This window comes from Vanacampus margaritifer, chromosome 3, assembly GCF_051991255.1.
Source record: "Vanacampus margaritifer isolate UIUO_Vmar chromosome 3, RoL_Vmar_1.0, whole genome shotgun sequence".
Classification (NCBI taxonomy): Eukaryota; Metazoa; Chordata; class Actinopteri; order Syngnathiformes; family Syngnathidae; genus Vanacampus; species Vanacampus margaritifer.
This window is the reverse complement of record NC_135434.1, coordinates 6,074,350-6,096,430: the sequence shown is the minus strand read 5'-3', so window position 1 is coordinate 6,096,430 and position 22,081 is coordinate 6,074,350. Positions and strand designations below refer to the sequence as shown.

General features: G+C 40.1%; 1 protein-coding gene across 6 annotated transcripts in view; it reads right to left on the bottom strand.

Annotated features, from left to right (window-relative positions):
• The window catches only part of adgrv1 (adhesion G protein-coupled receptor V1), a 105,709-nt gene that overhangs the window by 13,039 nt on the left and 70,589 nt on the right, over nucleotides 1-22,081 (bottom strand). For all 6 annotated transcript variants that reach the window (XM_077561743.1, XM_077561745.1, XM_077561749.1 and 3 more), the window contains 4 exons: nucleotides 14,667-14,783; nucleotides 9,479-9,657; nucleotides 6,304-6,461; nucleotides 544-665 (listed from right to left, as the gene is read on the bottom strand). In XM_077561743.1, coding sequence (XP_077417869.1) covers nucleotides 544-665; nucleotides 6,304-6,461; nucleotides 9,479-9,657; nucleotides 14,667-14,783 — 576 coding nt within the window. The remainder of the gene's footprint in view (nucleotides 1-543; nucleotides 666-6,303; nucleotides 6,462-9,478; nucleotides 9,658-14,666; nucleotides 14,784-22,081) is intronic.

The following is a 22,081-nucleotide window of genomic DNA, read 5'->3' as shown; positions in this document are numbered from 1 at the left end:
AAGTTAACTAGTAAAGTCATGCGATTAATTACGATTAAAAACTTTAATCGCCTGATGCCCCGAATTTTTTATAATATTTTCTTTCTTTCTTTTTTTTTTAATTCATTCACTGCCGTTGCCGGCTATAAAGGTCAAAAATTAATTTGAACTATTTCTATTAGTTTAACTTTTTTTTCTCACTTTTGTTAACAAGAGTATGAAAACCTAGAATTATTTTATTGTACATTTAGAACATATAGAATTTGTGATTAATCATGAGTTCACTAGTGAAGTCATGTGATTAATTACAATTTAAATTTTTTTAATCGCCTCTTGCCCTTAATTTTAAATAATTGAATGAATTTATGGCAGTGAATTAGTTAAGCATGTAAAACAATGCGTTCAGTGTCTCTGGAAATGTCAGAACCCCATGTAATTGCCATGGTCCACCCCAGCCCTTAATCCTCTCCACAATAACCTGCATTCACAACTTTTCACAATATTTGTGCAAATAAATGAACAGCTAAACCAATATTAGCTAAGCAAGTAGGCGAATGATCTCACCAGCAGGCAATTGGAGACGATGTAGAGGACAAGCATCCACATGTGCTTGTAGCCCATATGAAGGCCCGCCCACAACCACACCAGTGAGATGAGCAGGAACAGGTAGAGGACTAGTGGCACCTCTGGAACAAAAGACAGAAGAACATAACGAAAAACAGATATGGAGACGTTTATTACAGTATAACATGGAAAAGTACAGAAAGCACGTGTATGGTGGTGGTGGGGTTGTACACTGGGGCCTTATATCTTTTGGGCCTTATATCTCTAAACCTTGTGGACTCATGTGGATCTTCATTAAATGCTTAATCAGCATTCTATCCCCTCACGGCACGGCATGCTGGCAACGTAAGTTTAGTGGATTTTTTTTTTTGTGTGTGCGTCATCCTGCTCACAAACTTGAAACTGGGCGGAGTGAAATGTTTGGAAGACAAAGGTGAGCTCCCATGCGGTGTTTTCAGCATATGTTTCTAAATTGGGCTCTACTGAAGAAATTGCTGACTCGCTTTTTTTTTTGGGCGTAGAGGCTGATTGTGGGAATGCTGGAAGCATTGGGATTCTTTATTCTTACTTATTATAGCATTTTATTCTCCTCACTTTTTTGCCGTGCAATAACTCCCACATAATGCATCCAAAAATTCACTGACGTTGAACTTTTTCCAAGTCTCACTTTCCACGCCCACTTTCATACATGCAACTTTTAATCATTACCAGCTCTCTCATACTATTCAGAGGCGCATATGGTAAAGTGCATAGTCCAGTAACCTGGAGGTTGCGGGTTCGAATCCCACCTCTGACTGTACATTGCTAATATATCCATGGCCATTATGCTCAGGGATATAAATGTATCCCAACTGGCTATCAGATCAGGAAATTTATTATATTTTCACTGAAATGATTAAAAACATGTTGGCTTTCAGCATCAGATAACACTATTCAAAATAAGCCATGGATTTGAACAAGTCAAGTTAGCTCAGTACTTAAAGCAATTGCCTCCCACCATGGGTTCAAACCCTGCTTGGACTACATTTTAGTACATTAGATGGTTCGATACCAACTATCATATCAGGAAATGGATTATAATTTCTCTGAAATGATTAAATCTCACATTAGACAGATTGCAATTCAAGTTTTCTTTTATTCATTTGTCATTTAACTACAATTAAAAATGTCAAATTTTCACATCATTTATCTTTCAATTTCCTTCATAAGCATTCAGCTATTAGCATTCAGCTTCCAGCATTCCCACACAATTTCTGCAGAAATTGCACTTAGTCTAGTTTATAATAAGATAAGCCCTAAAGAAGTGGGGACTGAAGTGGTGAAGTGGTTTTATGTTTTCGTTTCTCTACTTGAACATCTGCCTCATCTCACAGTGTTGCATAAAGAGCTAATTATGAGAAAACAACTCAAAAAGAAGCATCCCCAAATGCATCATTAATGATTAATGCTTCTATTTAATGAAGAGGGAACGTGTGCGTGTGTGCGTGCGTGTGTGCGCGCGCGGTGGAGCTGCCTCTCAAATATGCAGCCGCAGGCTTCACTCCTGCTAATCCCGTGAAGCCGAGAAAGAATTGCATCACTTTAGATAAGCCTACGTGGCGCACGTAGTAAATGCGTGGATTTGAAAGTGACCTTGCAAATCGTCCAAATTCACTGCTGAGTCACCAGCTCGTCTGCAGAACAGACCGTACACTTCACTTCACGAGTAGGCTTGAAACACGGGGCCCACGTTTCACTTAGGTGCAACTTCCACCATCTTGTCAGTTTCTTTCTCTATCAGCTTGTGCGCCGTATCCCACCGCCAACTTCCCTTTCCTCTGTCTGTTTGTCTGTCTGTCTCCTTGCACACCATCACTTGTGTCAGGACAAGAAGGGGCTCCACCTCACTTTTTTGTATTTTTTTTTTACTTTCCCTGCTTCCTTCCCGCTCATCCGTCTCGACCTCCTCCCACCCCACTTTTCCAACCATGTAAGCACATTCCAAAGCTGAGATGAAACTGTGCTCCGACTGAAGAACAGCCAAGTAGCAGCCAGGCTGCAAAACTATTGGCTTCTTGACTTTAAAAGACGGGCTACCTAAGTTTTCTGCAATATGCTTGGGGAGTTTATTATAATTGTGTTTATTTAAATACAAACATATTTAAATACTTAACTCATTCACTCACAGACATTTTCACTGAAGCAACCCCTATCGCTCCCGGCTGTTTTACTGGATTTTGACTGATTTTGCAAGGCCCACAGATTATTGTGTTCCATTGCTATAAAACCATGGAACCTACCAAAATAAAGATTAGAGTCTCTTCTTTTGTTGGGAAAAAAGGTTTATTTCTATCTGTTTCCGTTTTGCAGCAATTAGCACTAGAATATAGCAAAGGTTCATCATTATTCACAAATCTGTTTAAAAAACTGAGCTTTTTTGCAACATGGCCCTGGTTGATCTCTTGTACTCTTCTGCCACCTGTTGGCCGTTTTTTGTAATAACTACCATTGCTTTAAGCCAGTACCCGTATCCAGCCTAGTTTCCATGTCTCCCACAACCAACACAGGTGTTTCAAACGATCATCTTATCAGCCAGCTCTGCATGAAGCCTGATAACAATCCTCAGCAGTGTTGGCTGTAGGAAACATGGAAAACAGGCTGGATAGGGGTACTCGAGGACCGGGCCTGAGAACCAGTGCTTTAAGCAACCTCTTCAGGTCAGAGACTGCATCAGTAGTTGAATGTAAAGTGCTTTGTACGGCCTTGCATAAGGAAAAGCCCCTTTGGGTTGTCTCTCCAGCCGATGGCCCCCACGGGGCCCGGGGGGTTGTGCCCTGGTGCTGCCGCGGCGTGTTTGTGGATCTCACTCTGCTCATCTATCCTTCCTTCCTTTAGCCTTTCCTATGTTCTCTTGAGGTCTCCCTAATCTGTTGGAATTTAGATGTTTCTGGGGTTGTGGAAAGATTCTGGTTTTGTAACTCTGTGGGTGGTGCCTAGTTGGTGCTTTATTTCACTTAGTTTCATCTTTATTTCCTTTGATCCTTCCTCTGGTCTCCTGACAACAAAGAGTGATGATGATGACATGTTGACTCGGAGCTCTCTCTCAAAAAAAAGATGGAAACGCACTATATTCATGAAGTACCATCCACGATGAGAAGAAACTAGTGGTTTAGTATTTTGGTTTTGGAGCCAAGCTGCTTCATGTAATATAGTGCATATAAAGTGTTCAACAAAAACATGGTCAAGTATATTAACTGTGTGACCAGGGCTGTTGCGGCAATAACCCAAATGTTATTCTCCTGATCACATGCCAGTGTAGCATCAATATTATTTCGAAAAGGTTTTCAGGTCAAAAGGGTAAATATTGCTGCCTTACCAGCACGTGTGTGCGGTGAATGATACATACTCATGCTGACCGAGGTCAATCTTATTGCTCGGCAGACATGTAGGTTGAGAATGATTCCGTCTGGCTGACATAAGAAATAAACACTTGAACCCCCGACGGCGCGAGCCTGCTCATGACCTAATGGGCAAGCTGCTTCTCTCAACAGGACGGCCTCCAGTTTACATTTAATCGGGCCGGCGTCCTGCTGCGAGAGGATAAACGGAGAAGAGGGAGTGGGTTCAACCAAAACAGTCAAGTAGAAAGAGCGGCCGATGCTGACGCGGCTGTCTCACAGAGGTCAGCAGCTGTAACAACAAGCAGCTGTATTGAGCATGTGCTGAGTAAACGTACGCTGATGCACAAGTCGTTTGTGTGAACCCGCATGCACAGCAGCGCTGTTTTTGCATAAACACTCGTCATTTTGTTATAAGGTGTGGGTCGTGAATCGCACAGTACAAAAACAGATTTGGATTTTAATCAAACTTGGTGTACTTGTTGGTAGTGATAGCACAATACTAAATCTTAAATTTTGAATCAATTGGAGCAGGGGTTTGGGAGATATGGCCTGCCTAATGCTGAAATTTTCCAGCAAAAAGGGGCGTGGCCGCCTTCTCTGAACCCTTCTACCTCAGTAACTACTGGGTAGATTTTCACAAAATAGATATTGCTGGAAAGGGAATTCAACAAGGATTCCAAACAAAATCATTTACATCTCTGAAACTTTTCTGTTTTAGAGCAGTGGTTCTCAACCGCAGTCCTCGAGTACCTCATGTCTCCCATAGCCAACACAGGTGGTTCAAACGATCAGCTAATTAGCAAGCTCTGCATGAAGCGTGATAGCGATCCTCAGCTATGTTGGCTATGGGAGCCACTGGTTCTCACACCCGGTCCTCGAGTACCCCAATCCAGCCTGTTTTCCATGTCTCCTTCAGCCAACACATCTGAGGATTGTTATCAAGCTTCATGCAGAGCTTGCTGAGAAGCTGATTGTTTGAAACACCTGTGTTGGCTGTTGGAGACGTAGAAAACAGGCTGGATAGGGGTACTCGAGGACCGTGGTTGAGAACTACTGCTCTAGAGAATATGTGAGAGATTATTAAGGTCACATGAGCCACTAGCTAAATTTCAAGGTCAAACTATAGGTCAAAAGGTCACATTACTAAAATATGTACCAATCTTGTAAATGATTGCAGATTTGTAATCCTTATTGAATTCCCTTTTCAACTATATCAGTTTTGTGGAGATTGACCCAGTAGTTCCTATCACTATCACTATCAGTTATCACTATCAACAAGCCCACCAAGTTTCGCTGAAACCAAACTCTGTGTGGTTCAATCCACTGGATGATTTGCCACGGAACGAACCCTGTGGTGTATTTGAAAGACACACAGGAAATGTCAGGATTTTCAAGACTGCATGTGGAGGCTTTGAAAAAGTGCTGATTGAACCCCACAACCTCCCTTCAAACGTATCAAGTGGCATCGTGCAGCCTTGGCAAATATACAATACGTACCATTCAGCCTGAGAACACCAACCACTCAAGTGCTTGCTTTACTAAGAAGCACTTCATGAGGCGTAGAGAGAAAACGGAATATTAATGCAATAATTCAAAGACTGGATAAATAATGTAAAAAAAAAGAAAAAAGTGCTATGCAAGCAAAACTCACCCATCTCGTTTGTGTGTGCTAACATTCCTTGCCAATCAGTGATCAAAGTGCAGTGAGGGAACACCGGCAGGCATAAGAATGCAATACCAGATATTTAATCAGCTGAAAGGAACATCTTGTCATGCAAACACACCTTGCGGCATTCTGATAAGGCTTTGCTTTAAATAGAGCCCATTGTTAGTTAATCCATATGTTCTGAGGTTTCTGTCTATTTGGATCTGAACAAAAGTGCAAGTGCACGCATTTCGGCTCAAATGTTCCTTCCTGAGTTTCTACGTGCTGCCCCGCATGCGGCACTCTCACACAGATTAGCCGGAAGACTATCTCATCAGTTTGTGGTTGAAGTCAAACATTTGGAGATGTTTTTGAAAGCGGTGTTAAAACGATACATTCCTGCTGGTGCCTGGCTGCGCTTTGTTCTCAAGCTTCACACACAGAACAATTATAAAAATAGTGGACGATTTATTTGATGATAAATTCATCGATTAATTTTGACACCTCTACACACAGTTATTAATGTCTAATCCGTTGGCAACAAAAGTGAGCACACTCCTAAGTGAAAATGTCCAAAACGGGCCCAGAGAAGCGTTTTCTTCCTGGTGTCATGTGACTCGTGTGTGTTTTACGGTCTCAGAAATGAATGAGGGCAGTAGCGTTAAATTTGGTCATCAGTCTCACACATGAAAGTTGTAGAACAATATATTGCACATTTTGAAATTTGTCACAAACCTGTGCTGTTCGTGCGTCCGCGATAGATGTCATCGTATGCCTTCCACTGCTGGGAGACTTTGTAGGCGTGGATGAAGACGACCATGACGGCAACGAGGCAGATGAGCGGCACCAGCACAGCGGTGCACAGAGCAGCGTAGATGTTCGGGATGAAGCACCTAAACACGCATGAAGGGAAATTGAGAAGACAGGAAATAGTATCAGGGCGGCACGGTGGCTGACTGGTTAGCACGTCCGCCTCCCAGTGCAGAGGACGAGAGATCGAGTCCGGGCTTTGGCCTTCCTGGGTGGAGTTTGCATGTTCTCCCCGTGCTTGCGTGGGTTTTCTCCGGGTACTCCGGTTTCCTCCCACATTCCAAAGACATGCATGGCAGGTTAATTGAACACTCCAAATTGTCCATAGGTGTGATTGTGAGTATGGTTGTTTGTCTCTGTGTGCCCTGTGATTGGCTGGCAACCAGTTCAGGGTGTACCCCGCCTACTGCCCGAAGCCAGCTGGGATAGGCTCCAGCACCCCCGCGACCCTAGTGAGGAATAAGCGGTTAAGAAAATGGATGGAGGAAATAGTATCATAAAAGATAGATCAAGTACTTCTCCACCAGTCAAGTTATTTTGGCCCACACTGTAAAAATGGGGAGTAATATTTACCTTTTTAAGTATAATTTTCTGATGTAAATATCAATCCCCATTTTATTCAGCGAATACGTACAAAAGGAAGACCGGTGGATAACGGCAAGCGTGTCTCACAAAATGGTCATCAGATATTTTCTTGCTGCTTGCTTCCTACAGTTCTCTTGATGTGATTGTTTTCACGATCCTCCCTGTCTCAGTTTCATCACAGCATCCCTTTTCCCAGCTGAATCTGGGAAAAGGGATCTATTTCTATTTCACAATTGTGGTGGGAGTGTGGAATCCAGATAGGACTTGAGTTTTGAGTGACTACAGAGAGAACTAATTGGCTCAGTAGTAGTCATAACATGGCAGGAGGTATGCCAAATAGACAATTGCGTCACATAGATGGACTGTGAGAGCGTAAACACGCTCTCTAATATGAATATTTTTCCTGTAGTGGCCTTGTGAGAGCTTACTGTACTGAAAATCTCATAAGAAAGGGAAATCCTGTTGAAAGCGTATTACACATAAGTCTATTTACTGACTTCAAGCTGGAGAGCGGAAAAATAAAATAAAACAACATTTGAAGGAAGGAAAGGTTATGAATGTGCAATGCTTTCTCAGGCCAAAAGTGAGTTCCAGTTCATTCCTGGTCCTCCGGCTAACACAAAAAGGCAAAGTTATCAGGTTGTTTTAAATACACTAAGTGTAATTCACTTTCGTTTGACATTAAACTGGGATTGGCAGGCGTACCTAATGTTGTGTCTTGTGAGTAGGGGTTTCAGATTATTAAAAAAAAAAAATCGTAATTAATCGCATGACTTCAAGTGTTAACTCACGATTAACTCATTCACTCCCAGCCATTTTAACTGAAGCAACCCCCTTCGCTCCCGGTTGTTTTACTGGATTTTGACTGATTTTGCAAGCCCCACAGAATATTGTGTTCTATTGCTATAAAAACATGGAACCTAACAAAAGAAAGATTAGAGTCTCCTTCTTTCATCAGGAAAAAAAAAGTATATTTCCATCTGTTTCTGTTTTGCAGCAATTAGCATTAGAATATAGCTAAGTTTGATCATTTTTCGCAAATCTGTTTAAAACAGTGGGGAAAAGAGCGTTTTTGCAACATGGCCCTGGTGGATCTCTTATACTCTGCTGACACCTGCTGGCCATTTTTGTAATAACTACCATTGGTTGAAGTGTTCTGTTCAGTTCAGAGGCTGCATCAAAGCCTTCTTTATGCTCTAGCATAAAAAAAAACAACAATACATAAACAACGTATAAATACGGTTTTGAGATCATGGCACTATTTAAAATAGAACATTTTTATACGTTTTGGGGAGCAAATGAGTTAATTACAAATTTTATAACTGTTCAAAAAATATTTTTGCACTTAGTTTTCATACTCTTGTTAACATAAAAGTCCCAAAAAAAATTAAACTAAAAGAAATATGCTCGCATCTTTTAGTCATTGATACAGTAATTTCATAATAATTTATAAAAATGTGTTAAAATTAAAAATAAGTACTGTACTGTAAAAAACAAGTGTGATATTGATTTGTATCGGTCATTTTTCTGCCACTAGATGCCATAATTGCATTTGTAAGATGTTGGTGATAACTCAGTGCATTAAAATTTTCATATTAAGAGTTATTGAATCTTTAACATGCAATAACTTGTGAAATTCTGCACATTTTTAAAAATGGTAAAATACAACTTAACCCCAGTCTCCACAAATATATGCACTATTATTATATTTGTTACTGCAAAATTCGGATGTGGACGTGTATGCTGCGTTGCGACTGGAATTCCCCCAGTACAGGCTTTCCAAGTAAGAAAAAAAACTCAAAATGAACGCACTAATTTTGACACCCCTACTTTTGAATGTAAATGAAGGACGGTGTATCAGCATCACAGTGGTGACGGTTAGAGGAACGGCATATAACGATGAATGCTGCCTCTTTCCCGCAAAAGAGGAAGGCCAACTTGACTTTTTCTGGGCACATTGAATACTCCTCTGTATCTGCAAATTTCGCATCTATGCACCCACTGTCTCACGGCCACTTACCCGCCCACAGGAAGCTGGCGTGCACACTCGGTCCCAAGGATAACAGACACACCTAGGGCCGTTCTCTAATTTTAGAAGTCAATTTCAGGGTCCAAACTTTAGTAGTGTTTAACTTTAACACATCCTGACGTAGAAATCACAAATATTACTCTACATATTGTGTGGCGAGTCGGCGTGCTTTTCCACGTGAGCTCATTGATTTGTTTTTAAGGATTAACGTTCTTTCCACTTATAGAAATTAAGCAGTTATTTATAGCTCACATAGTCCGGTTGTTTTTACTTTGCTTTTCTCATTTGTTTGGCCGGTAGTGAGGTTCCAGCTCTGAGGTGAAGACTCAAGGTTTTATGTGAGGAAACGCGTGCAAATGACTGACTCATTCCTCGGTTCATTCATTTGATTGGCTGTGCAATCGCCTCATACGATGTCACAAGATCAGGTGTTTACTTTCGAAAACAAGTTACGTCACGTAAAAAAGAACCAGACTGCCCACTTACACATCCCCTTGCACCAAGCCGTAGACGGCGTGGATGCTCCAGTCGAAGCCTCCGAGAAGCACGATGACCAGGATGATGATGACGAGAGCGGGAAGACCCCAACCCAACAGGAAGTACAGCAGGTATCGGCGATCGGTGTGCTCGTCGTTCATTACAAGCACCTGCCAGAAATTCACTGCCTGGGGACACAGGTGGAGGAAATCACTTAAACACATGATGTGAATTGTAAGCTTTTGATCCACCAAGTATATTATTGTTAATCAAATGAGAATGATGACACAAAAATATATTTGTACATTTCTGCTACTAACTAATCTACTAACCCAGGATTTTTTTTTTTTTAAATGCCAGAAACATAAATTAGCATGACATCATATATTCAGCAATGCAATTTAGGAATTTTTGAAGAGCTGAATTTAGGCCAGGCAGTCACAAGAAGGAGTCATGCATCTGGGTCATTTAAGCGCACTGGGAAAATTGCTGCTGGCCTCTCCCAGAGCGGTTTCTCAGGTGTGCTGTCAAGCAATGGTAGTTATTAGAAAAAACGGTCAGCAGGTGGCAGCAGACTATAAAAAAATCAACCAGGGCCATGTTGCAACAAGCTCTTTTTGCCAGTGTTTTCAACAGGTTCGTAAATAATGATGAAACTTGTTGCTAATTGCTGCAAAACGGAAATAGATACAAATATACTTTTTTTTTCCTCATGAAAGAAGAGACTCTAATCTTTCTTTTGGTAGGTTCCATGTTTTCATAGAAATATAACCGAATATTCTGTGGACCTTGATAAATCAGTCAAACTCCAGCAAAACTGCCGGGAGCGAAGGGAGTTGCGTCAGTGAAAATGGCTGGGAGTGAATGAGTTAATGAGTGAATGAGTTAATTGAGGAATGAAAATTGCCCATAGGTGTGAATAGTTGTTTGTCCATAAGAGGTGTGTAAATTTCGTACCCAAGGTACAAGTTTTCTTTTTTTCTTCTTCTTTTTTTAGAGAGATACACGGTACAAGTTTTCAATGCCCTGAGCGTCTGACAGTTCCTGGCCGAGAAGAACATGGCTGTGCTGGAGCAACCTCCCTACTAATCTGTCTTGTTTGGTGTAATTTTTTTTTCAAGATGACGGTTACGACTGAGATGCAGAAGATGTGAATCAGAATTTTGAGTTTGGCAAACCTGTAGTTTGGCTCTAAATCAGTCCTGGAACTTTTCTGACAAACCTCTTCCCGGGTGTCCAGGGTGTATTCTTGCCCAAACCAAACAAACCTAATGAAGACCATTGGTATACAAAATAAATGGTCGGGTGGCAGTGTTAGCTTTGTAATCCAGCTGGCTACGACAGACTTGTCCATCAATCACATTGCTACGTAAAGCACCAGGCAAGTTTATTAAATAAAAAAGCGCTGTGTCAGGAACACATCTTCAAGTTTAAAAGCTTATAATGAAGTTGTGTCAGGGCCTCATTTGTAAACAGAAAGGCCACAAACAACCGTCCCGCTCTTTGTTCAGACTAATGAACCTTTAAACGACACCTATAAAGCTGATGATGGTTGTGATTGTCCATCTGCCTGTCAACACATTTGCAAAGACAGCAAGACCGTGTGTGATGCAACAAGAGGTTATGGGATGATGATAATCATCAACTACATTGTATAATAAGTATCACAACTTCACACGCACAGCGCTTGTGTAACAGCTCAAGTGTGTGTCACGAAGACAAAAGGGAAATGTCAGAATCACGGTCGGTCTTTGCCTTGGAAGTGAGCCGGGGGAGCCGGCGAGTCACAATAAACGGATGATGTTGCCTTTGAGGTGAACTCAGTGACTTTTGATAGTGAAGGTCGAAGTTAGAAGAAGAGCATGGAAATGGATTGTTTTTCCCTGTGGTTAGCTAGACAAGTATGTTTATTTCTTGATAGTTGTGTCTGAGGGAAATGATAGAATGTGTTCAAGGAAAATGATATATCCTGTTTTTCCGACGAAGTGCCAGTAAGAAATACAGTAGGTTTCACCGTACACAATTCATACAAGATTTAGTAGAAGTATGCATTGCTTTTTTCTTTTTTAGGAATATTTATTCAGAAGGAATAGGCTAGAAAAGTGTTGCCAGAAAAACTTGATTAGATTTTATTGTTCTAAATTGATTAACTAGTTGAAATGGAGTGAAAAATTAAAATACTGCCTGGAGAGTCCTTTTTTTCCCCCTTTTTTTTATGATGGCAACAGTTTGACTTCTGTTGCCATTATTTCCATGGTATTATTCTTATTATGAGTCACGTTATCAGTTCTACAGTGGTGCCTTAACATATGACACTTGTATCTCAAATTATCTTTCCTCATTAAAAAAAAAGCTGCAGTTATATATATATATATATATATATATATATATATATATATATATATATATATATATATATATATATATATATACACACACATATATATACATATACAGTATATACATATATATATATATTTAGTTGTTTAAACATGGTATGCACATCCAGTGATTCGGTTAAATACACAACATGTAACTCTTTTTGTTTTATGTTTAATTTTACAGTAAATGAAGACTGTGAAAAAAAGTAGTTAGGTTAAATATGCAAAAAGGCCAAAAAGGCCAAAAAAAAAAGTAGTCCATGTTTTTACATCATGTCTCAAAAAGGGGTTGTCTATCTCTACAAGCATTTTGTAAAGTACCCCAACGTTAGTGCTAACAGCACATGAGCGATCTCCTGGCTGGCCTATTAGTATTATGGGCTGCTCATGTAGATGGTTTGGGGTCACCATGGCAATGACATGACACTATTTACTTTATTACAAGCCAGCGTAGCATGAAGTTGTTATTTTAAGGTTAAATTACCACTTGTTGCCTCAACAATTTGAATGAACAACTCCTGGGTCACTGACTGGAAATGAGCATCATGCCCTGTTTGCAGCACATGAAGGCAAAACACTGCAGTGTTTGTGTGACAAACCAGCAAAGTGAAAGCGCAAGCTAGCATTTTCTATAGATTTAAAAAGAGCAAGCTCGGTTATGTAATATAAAATCGTAATAATATGCAGCCTCCCTAAAAAGCCAAGCCAGCAAAATCTGCCTTTCTGGTTAGGCTGCGTTCACACTGCAGCTCAATTCCGATTTTTTCACAAGTATCTGATTTTTTTTCATGCAGTGTGAACGGTACAATTCCGATTTTTTCACACCCGACCTGGGCCTCTTTCGTATGTGGATATAAATCAGATATGTATGCGAACGCTCTTCCGCACGCATCCGACTCATGCGTCATCAAAAGCCTGATTTGCGCTCTGCGCGGGCGGGAGAGAGTGCTTGGAGGTGACACGTTGAATATATACAAAGTTGTTTTTAGTAACAGTGTTAAATTTTCATTTGTCTTTTATTTAATCACACTTGAAAGATGAAGCATAAAGTTGACATGTGTGGCGATAGTAGAAATTCAGCCCTGCAGACGGTTCATCACGAACGGCGATGACGCGACGTCATCTTCGGTAGAATTCTCTATGAAATGAGGAGGTCGAGGAGTGTCCTCTAATTTCCCCCAAATATTTTTGTTACCTCTTCCAACCTCGCTACTCTGGCGACATGAGATGATAAAAAAAAAAGTTAGGACGGATTTCTAGTTCTGTCGCATCACGGGCGCGTTGCGTTCACATTAGATGCCGCATTTGTTTTTGTAATGTGAACGGTACATGAAAAGATCGGATTTAACAAAAAATCAGATTGGGCATCGCGCCCTGCAGTGTGAAACGAACCCTTAGTGGATATTCCCCTGACTATTAGATATGCACGTCCACACACCCCTTCCCCATGAATTTGGCACGTATTGATTTCCTGGTGGTTTGAGATTGTTTTGCTGGCGCCTGTTAATATCAGGAGCTGGGCTTTGAGTGTCTGCCTGATAGGAGTGGCGAAGACATCACTGGGATCAATGGAAAGACTTTGGGGAGGACAAAGAGCTTTGGTGACAGCCATCAATTAGAATCAGAGTGGCTGTGATATATAATAGTATCTTAATTGCCAGTCTCTGTAGTTTCAAGAGCTGACGGCTGGTAGTAGTGAGTTCAACTGCCTCCACTATCATGTTCATATCAATTCTTCGGTCCATGCATATACTGTATATAGCTTCTCTGAAAATGCAATTTACATTTATGTATGTTTGAGTAAAATAATGTTTCTTATCAATTCTATTAAAAACTATTTACAAAAAAACTAGCAAAATCCACATCAAATCATTGTTTCTTGAGTAATAATTATCTGATGCTCCAACAAAAATAGAACAGATTATAATAATTATGATATGATTTGCAAAAGGACAGTGTATGTGACTTACTTGTGTAGGAGGACAAATGGGGAGGGTGAGAGGAAGAGAGATGAGAAAGTTAAGAGTTGTTTTCTTTATGTACTTCCTTAGTGTCAAGTTTTTATGTGAATCCTTTTTCAAGTCGGGGGACTATTGTGCTCCGAAGTGGGCCCGGGAGGAGGAACGGGTTTATCTGGAGCACTTTGGGTCAAGGTCACTGAATTCCTGTGCTTTTCCTGCAGGTCACAATTCAACTATGTGAAGGATTAAAATGGTCTAATGGCGAGAACAACATAGGTTAATTGGAATTTTTTTTGTGTTTGGGTGATTGTCTTGATCTTTAACAGAGAACACATGATATGTTAATTTTTTTGGGGTGTTCCAGCAGAAAAGGAATCTGAGAGTCATGCCTGTATCAATTTTGCCATTATGCACGCACGCACGCACGCACACACGCACACACACACGCACAAACACATCCACATACACAAAAAAAAAAAAGGGAGAACAATGATGATGACATGTCAAATGATCAATACTGAGCTCTCCCAAAAAAAAAAAAAAATAATAAAAATAATAATAATTTGCCATTATGCAAAAAAAAAAAAAAAACACTCTCAAAAATGGGGTCACAAAAGGATGGGTTAAAGACCTGCTTGTTTGTATGAGGTGAAGTGGTACCAGTCCAGACGACTTAAAATGAAGAAAAACTGAAATATTTTGCTAATTCAGCAGCTGATAAATCAGTAATGCCACCTAACTAGACACTCACAGACTGAACTGTCGTTCAAAGGGCTCAAATGTTTGATTAAAGAGCACCAATAAAGAAAAATGAAGGGTTAACGGTTCATCAAGCTAACCGACACCTTCTATTACCTGTATTAGCATCCAGAAGAACTGGCTGAGGTGGAAGTAGTGGGAGAAAAGCGCCAGAGCTGCACAGCTGTCCTCCGAAAACACCCGGCCACGGAAAGTGGACACCAGGAAACAGATCTGTAAAAGTGAAAACAAAATAATTATATATTGTATAACATTTTAAAAGCACTTTTTTAAACATGAAGGAGGTTACATTCTAATTAATACATTTTACAAGCTAGTAGAACTAAAGGCTGCATTAGGTTATTGTTTTTAAATACATAACATGTCATTTTCCTTTTTTTTTTAATGTTAGATAGTAAATTTTAGCTCAGTGTGGCATAAAACATTTGAAGCATATTTTTGAAGAATTGTTCACAAGTTGCTAATAGCTGCTTAAGCGCTATGGCATCCATCTTGTTTTCTTTTTGTAATATGTTTTCATCCAGACAAAAGTTTCTTCCTAAAATGCCAGCAAGGTAAAATAATTCTCTCTTTACTGGAAACTATTGTCTGTAAAAAAAGAAAAGTTCAAACCCAAACAGCTGCTTGTTGTGAAGAGAGTTGAGCGGCTGTATCTTCAATTTTTGCTCACAAGTCGAAGCAAAAATAATGCCTGAAGGATGACTCGTATCTCAAAAAACTTAAGTCCAGTCGCTCAAATCTGCAGTCACCATTATATAGCAAATTTTACAAGAATATACCTTATGTATATTTTTTAATTTGATCAAAAATACACACAAATCTATCAGATTTGAAATTGGATACGTCAGCAGTTTTAAGCATTTTAATTTTCTTTTCAAACCACAATAAAGTTTGTGTTGCTTGTAATTCATAGCAAAAATATTTTTGTGCATGAGTACTGCATTGAAGCAAATAAATGCACATAATAAAAATCAAGTTTATGTCAGAGATAGGGACGACTGCATAAGGGAATAAAACATGGGAAACATGGACGGACGGGAGTGCGGAAAAGCCAATGAGGGCAGCAGACAATATAACAGCGGCATTGACGCACATCATTAACCTCGGGTTGAAAGAAAGGCCGCTGCCAACGGGGCAAGGCGCTTGTTACACAACCCGCAGGTTGTCGGGTCGGTCCCAAGGGAGTGCCACAAAAAAGAGCGGTGAATGATAACCTGTTGTCAATTGCTTCTCGCATTACATCTATCAGACAGTGCAGTGCTTCAGGTAACAATAAAGGAATGCACCTGAAAGCGTGTAGTGACAGGTTGATATGGTATATATCAGGGATGGCCAAACTTTTTCCACTGAGGGACAGTTTATACATCACAACTTGTGTTTGCATTTTATTTTTATTTTTTATGTCAGTGTAGATTATTGGCCATCCAGGTCATGGTAATCAATAAAGGTTGAGAATTATGGCAACTAGACTCGTGTTTGTTGAATTCATTACGTAGCCCCCCCCCCTGTTTTCCAAAAATGTTAAAATAAGATATGTGCAGCTGTGCTATTATGCTAGCTATATACTAAGTATTGAAAGAAAAAATGGACTAAATCTGAGGTAGCAAAGTAAAAAGCTATTAGTATTATTGTGATATCTTATAACATTTAAAATGCATGCAAACGTGTGATAGCTTGTAACATTCACAGATTCTAGTTTAAGTTTTTCGAATAAAAATAGCCATTAAGTTAAAAAAAAATATTGAATAAAAAAAGTTGTGATATATTGCATTCTTGATTTTTATTTAATCACATTTTTACATAAAAATGATTGTAACATTCACCTTTTGTCCCATTTCACAAATGTTTTAACTGTGTGATATCTATTTTTACAATATTGAAATGGGCAAGTAAAAAAACAAACAACAAAACACTAGTATAGCCTGTATGCTCTTAGTATCAGCTTTTATGTTGGCAGATAATGTTTCTCTCTAAAACTTAGTTGTCTCTTTGGTGGGATTTCGGTGGGGACATTAAATGACCATTTTTGGCTCTTCCCCATCTTGAATAAGAGCCAACATTTTTACATAAAAAGGACTCCTGAGTCAGTCATTTCCCCATCCAAGGCCTGCAGGGTGTGAGTGGGTGGGATGGCACAGGAAAGAAACTCATGCTCTCAGTTCCTGGAATTGAGCCTGGGAGGAGAAGCTATACAGGTAGTTTGGAGCCTGCCAATATTGAAAGGCACACCCACAGAACTTAGAAAAACAAAAACAACGGGGAATGCACCTGGCATGAAGAGCCTTTCATCTAATTATAAAGCCATCCTGCATGCTACCTATATGTTGACTGGCCATTAAAAGCAATAGACTGCATTTAGGCTTTTTCCAATGGATATTAAATGTTTGTGTCATTGTTTCAGAATGAGTAAAACTAGCGGCATAGACTGAGACAGTGACATGACAGACACAGAAAAAAAAGCCTTGTAAGTAATAAATAATGAGGGGCTTAGGAGACTTGAGGAGTTTGTGTGTGTGTGTGAGACCTAAAAAACGACTTTGCTTTAGTCATAAGGTTTGCTGAAGAACACATACCAGTAATGATCAGAACAGAGCTGAGATCAATTTTTTAAGACTAGCGTTGATCAGAATAGCCAAAACTAGCAATTTTAACGGCTGTTCTCATCCACAATTAGTTTATTTTCTTACTCTCGTACTTTGCTGCCCACAGAGTGTTCCAGTCCGACGGCAACATACGGCGGACTCAAAATCTACGACTGGATGACGACTTGCCAAAAAGACACGATTTGCAATTAGTCGACTTCATGCCGTTAATGAGGGAAGATTTTATTAAAAATAGATGGGATAGCTTGTAAGGAAATGTGAAGAGTAAGCAAAAGTCATTTTACTCTGAGAGTTCTCCAGCAATAACATGCAAAGTTAAAGTCCTAATTAGGAGTGGAAGTATAATTATGTAACCCCCTCTCATTATACACAGACTGACCTTGGATGAATATAAATTGAACTTTATCCTCTACTTCAATATTAGAGTGCACCTGTTGCTTATATCTTTACGATGAGATGATAAAATAAAAACTGCTAACATAGAACTTGTTTAAAAGTCAGCAGGTAATGATAACCTCTCACAATGAAGAGGTTATCAGGATGGTCATTTGTCAGGTGTGGACGGAGGGTTTATCAAAAACCTAGCTACCGCCCTGTGCTTTGTCCCCCTCTGGACTTCTCTATTGTGCAAGTCACAAGGAGTCGACCTGACTAGACCCTCAGGCTACAGACTAACTCATAGCAGAGAACAGGGGGGCGGGTACAATTCAGCACAGATTGTGTTATGTGACGACTTAGCCTGCCAGCTAAGAAACTGGTCCAACAGGAAAGCGGTATCCAAAAATAAAACCAGACAGATTGATTGCTAGATTGTGAGGTTATACAGTGAGGTATTGCTTGACCAAAAGGCTTCAAGGCAATCCTGGAAATGCAAAAACAACTTTGGATTAACCTACGCCAATTGAATGGAATCCAACAGCACAACAGAATTGAATTGTGGTGTACTGACTGGCAGCTGTTTGTAATATTGTGGACTGGTGACAGAGATTGCACCCTTTGAAACTGAAAACGGAAAAGTGTGTTGGAAAAAATAATATCTTAATCTTAAAATGAGTGGGAAATTACGACGGCGTATTAGGGCCATGTATAAATATATTTTTTTAGAGGGCAGGGGCAATATTCCGCAAAAAAAAAAAAAAACGTGCAAATTTGCCATTTTATAAAGTGGCAAAACTTTATTAAGTAGCAAAAATCACAAAATTTTAATTTAAACTTTACTCGTCATACACGGCAGTGAGAGCGACAACACTTCCTGATCCCCTATCAGCTGACTTACACTATCCAATCAGAAGCTAGCATACTTTAGGTAAATGCAAGTGAATGAAGGAGAGCAGCAGATTCAAGTCCGACACATCAACTTATCTACTTGTACAAAATAAATACCAAAATGTATGAAGGTGTAAATAATAATTCTGAAAACATAAATGTACAAGTAAATATACATGTCAACAAATTAACTTAAATGCTTGGACCTTCGCGAAGCGAGGCGTCTTTGTCGCTGGCCGTACCCAACGTTTCAAAGAGCGAATGCTTAACATCATAGTTAATCTCTGCTAAAGCAATTACTATCTCCTTTTTTTGAAAACCTGACCGAAAAGTATTGGCGCAAACATCCGAGTAGTACACTATGTGTGAGTTTTTTTTCTTGCAAAATTGCCACTTTCTAATGTCGCAAATTTGCCACTTTATAAAGTTGCAAATAAGCATTTTTTTCTCTCGAAATATATATATATATATATATATATATATAGATAGATATATCTCTATATATATATATATATATATATATATACGAGGCCCTAATACACTATCGTACCATCCAGCCCAAGCAAACGCAACACTTGCTCGCTGCGCTTGTGCGCTACTGGTGGTTGCCGCTCTCAGCTTCCAGACTTTCACTGCTGATCAATGTAGCCCAGTGTGCTGACGCTATGGAAGCTGTGCAGCAGCCTTGCTATAAATAGCACTCGCCTGCATTACATCACTGACCAATGTAGGGAGGGGTTAGAGGGGGGACCCAGAGCTGTCTGCCTGCCAGACCATCCATCCACCCTGCAAAACACTTAACCTCCTACCCCCCCTCCCCTCCTCCAGCCATTCAATCCATTTCTTATAGCCCCAAGTTCCTCTTCAGCCCCACCAACAACCGCAATCACCCCCCACCCCCACCTCCTCCTCATCCTCCTCTTTCCCTAACTCCCCCCTCCCCCCATCAGCTACCGGTCTGATCTAGCTGGTTCCAGCCGCAGCCTGCACCCTGGCTGTTTGCCTTTGTTCACAATGAAATACAGCAAAGCAAAAACAAAAAGTATGAGATGAGGACGTGCTTGGCTCTTGCAATGTACTTTTTGTACGGCCATTAGTCGAAACCGCTTGTTCCTGTCTGCGCACGATTCATTTGAAACAGTTGCACGAGGAATGATGTGAAAGTAATGTCAAGTCAAGTGAAGTATTGACTGAAATAACACTCATTTAGTTGAGAAGTGACGAAAACTTCCTTAGCATTATTCATGTCACGAGTGCCATTTTTTCCCCCGCTTCTCGCGCTACTGCCCTTATACTGTACTGCGAGCATCACCAGTCTGCTCACGTGCCGCAATTTGTCAGTCGTGGAGGACGTGCTGTTCATGCGCTGAATCGCGCAGGACAGCCACTTGCACGAAGCAGGTCACGCGGGGCTGGCTGATAGCTGGGTTAGTAGGCCAGCGTATGTGCGTAGATGGGTGTAAGGGTTCGACAGGTGAGGTTGTTAAAATCGAAAAAGGTGACACCCACGGGAGTTGCGTGCTCAAACCCAATGAAAAGAATAACTCAAATCTGCCTTGGAGCGAGCGTCGGATCTCAAATATCCGCCGCTTGTGTTGCATATTTCAAGCCTCGCTGCATAGCCACAACAAGATAAGCCGTTTGTTTTTTGAGTTGCAATTCCAGTTCACTGAGACCACACGGTAGAAGTAAAGTTCATCGGTGTTTGGGGTAGAACCTCAGGCCGAGGTTTACTCGCTGAGCCAGCTGTTGGCAAATAAACACCCGCAACCCTTTGGTGTGTTTCCCATCCAAACAACCACAACATGGTATCTACGCAGAGCAACACAATATAGCGTGTCTAAGTGTGAAACAGCGAAAAACATGACAGGGTACTATTCTGGGAAGGAGATTCCAAGAATAAAGGGGTGGACGTTGATAGTGTTGAGGGGGCTATAGCGCTTCAACATGTAAACAAGTTTATAGTGTAACTAGATACTGTGTCAAGTAACCTACATTTAGCGCCAGAGAAAAAAAAATCATGCTAAGTCAATCTATACCATGAGGCAGTACTTGGTTCAAATTCCAAAAACATTGTTAAATCATGGTCAGTTTATTCAGCATTTTAACTTATAATAAGTTAAAAATGTCCTGATCACATTTTTTTTTGCACCAGAGTCTCGATCCGATACCTCGGCAATGCATTCCGAAGATAAAAAGAGCACATCAAAATTGTCTTATCTTAACTTTTGTTTTAATTCGAATAAAAGTATCTCAGCATTATAACTTGTTATATGGCTGCAAGTCAGCAGTGGTTCGAATCAGTTTGCTTTCTTGTTAGCAGGATTATAATGACGGAAATGAGTTGACCAATTTCCTTCAAAGTTTATGGAATGAACAAAGGAATTTATTACCATGTGAATTTTGGTGCGCCCCCAGTTAGCTCTTTTAACTGCCATTGACGGATATAAACGTCAAATATATTTTTTGTCTTTTCTCTTTTTTTCCCTGTCACATATATTGTTCATGTAATGAAACTACAATGTGAATTGTTTTTTTTGTTGTTGCCTGAAATAAATGAAAAACGAATGAAAAAAAATGAATGAAAGATCAATTTCCCCTGAGCTGGCAGTGAATGAGTTGTTAATGGTGCCGATCCAGATTGTTTTCCCCCTTAAGGTTCATAATATGCCGTGATCAGTTCACATGCACGAGGATGAGAGTGAATTATTTTCTCATGACTAAACCAAGAAGTCATTTAGCTGCATTCCAATATTGACACATCTCCTTCTGCTTCCCATTCAAATAGAGTTACTTTCAAGGAAATTCCCTTTTTGTGTCTGGAGACCAGACAGAGAAGCCTTTGGGATGGAAGACGCACATATACACACAATGAAAAACGGTCAAATTAGCTTCTCAAGGTCAACAAAATGTACACATGCACTTATAGGACTATATGTGCACCACAATTCTTAAAATAGCATCTCTACAGTCATAGTGTGACCATCTTATAGCGTTTGTTGTGGTTTCAGAGACAAAACAGCTAAATGTAATGCATCTATTTTTGATTGTTAAATCTCATAAAACTGGAAAGACTTCTTAGAACATACTAAAAACTATGATAGGAAATTAAACCAACAGGAAGTTAGAAAGATTTCCTCCTCTTTCTTGTCTTGTGCCCACCTGCTCCTGATTGCACCTGCGCGTCATTATCCTGATTACCTCGTGTATTTACCCTTGTGTCTCACGCTGGCTCGTCTCAAGTTGGTAGTACGTTTTCGCCATGTTCCAGCCTTCCTTGTTCTAGCTACTAACTCAAAAGCTTATACTGTACCTTGTTTGATGATTGACCATTTCTTTTGCCTCTTTTGTTGCATTTGAGTCGAATTTCCTTGTACTTTTTGTAACAGCCATTAAAAAACTTGTTTTCTCCCAGGGCAGTTATTTTATTGATTTGGTGACTAAAGGCCCATTTTTAGTGGAAGAACAACAGCCCAAAAGCACAATGATTATCAAGCCAATTGGTTCCAGACAAACCAGCACGTTGACCTTCTAAAGAAGCTTCGCACACCCAACATAGCCAAAGTTTGACGGTCCTCAAAGTGACTGATTTGTTAACAGTTTGAATAATGTGTTTTGTTCATGTTATTCCTGCCGTGTAGA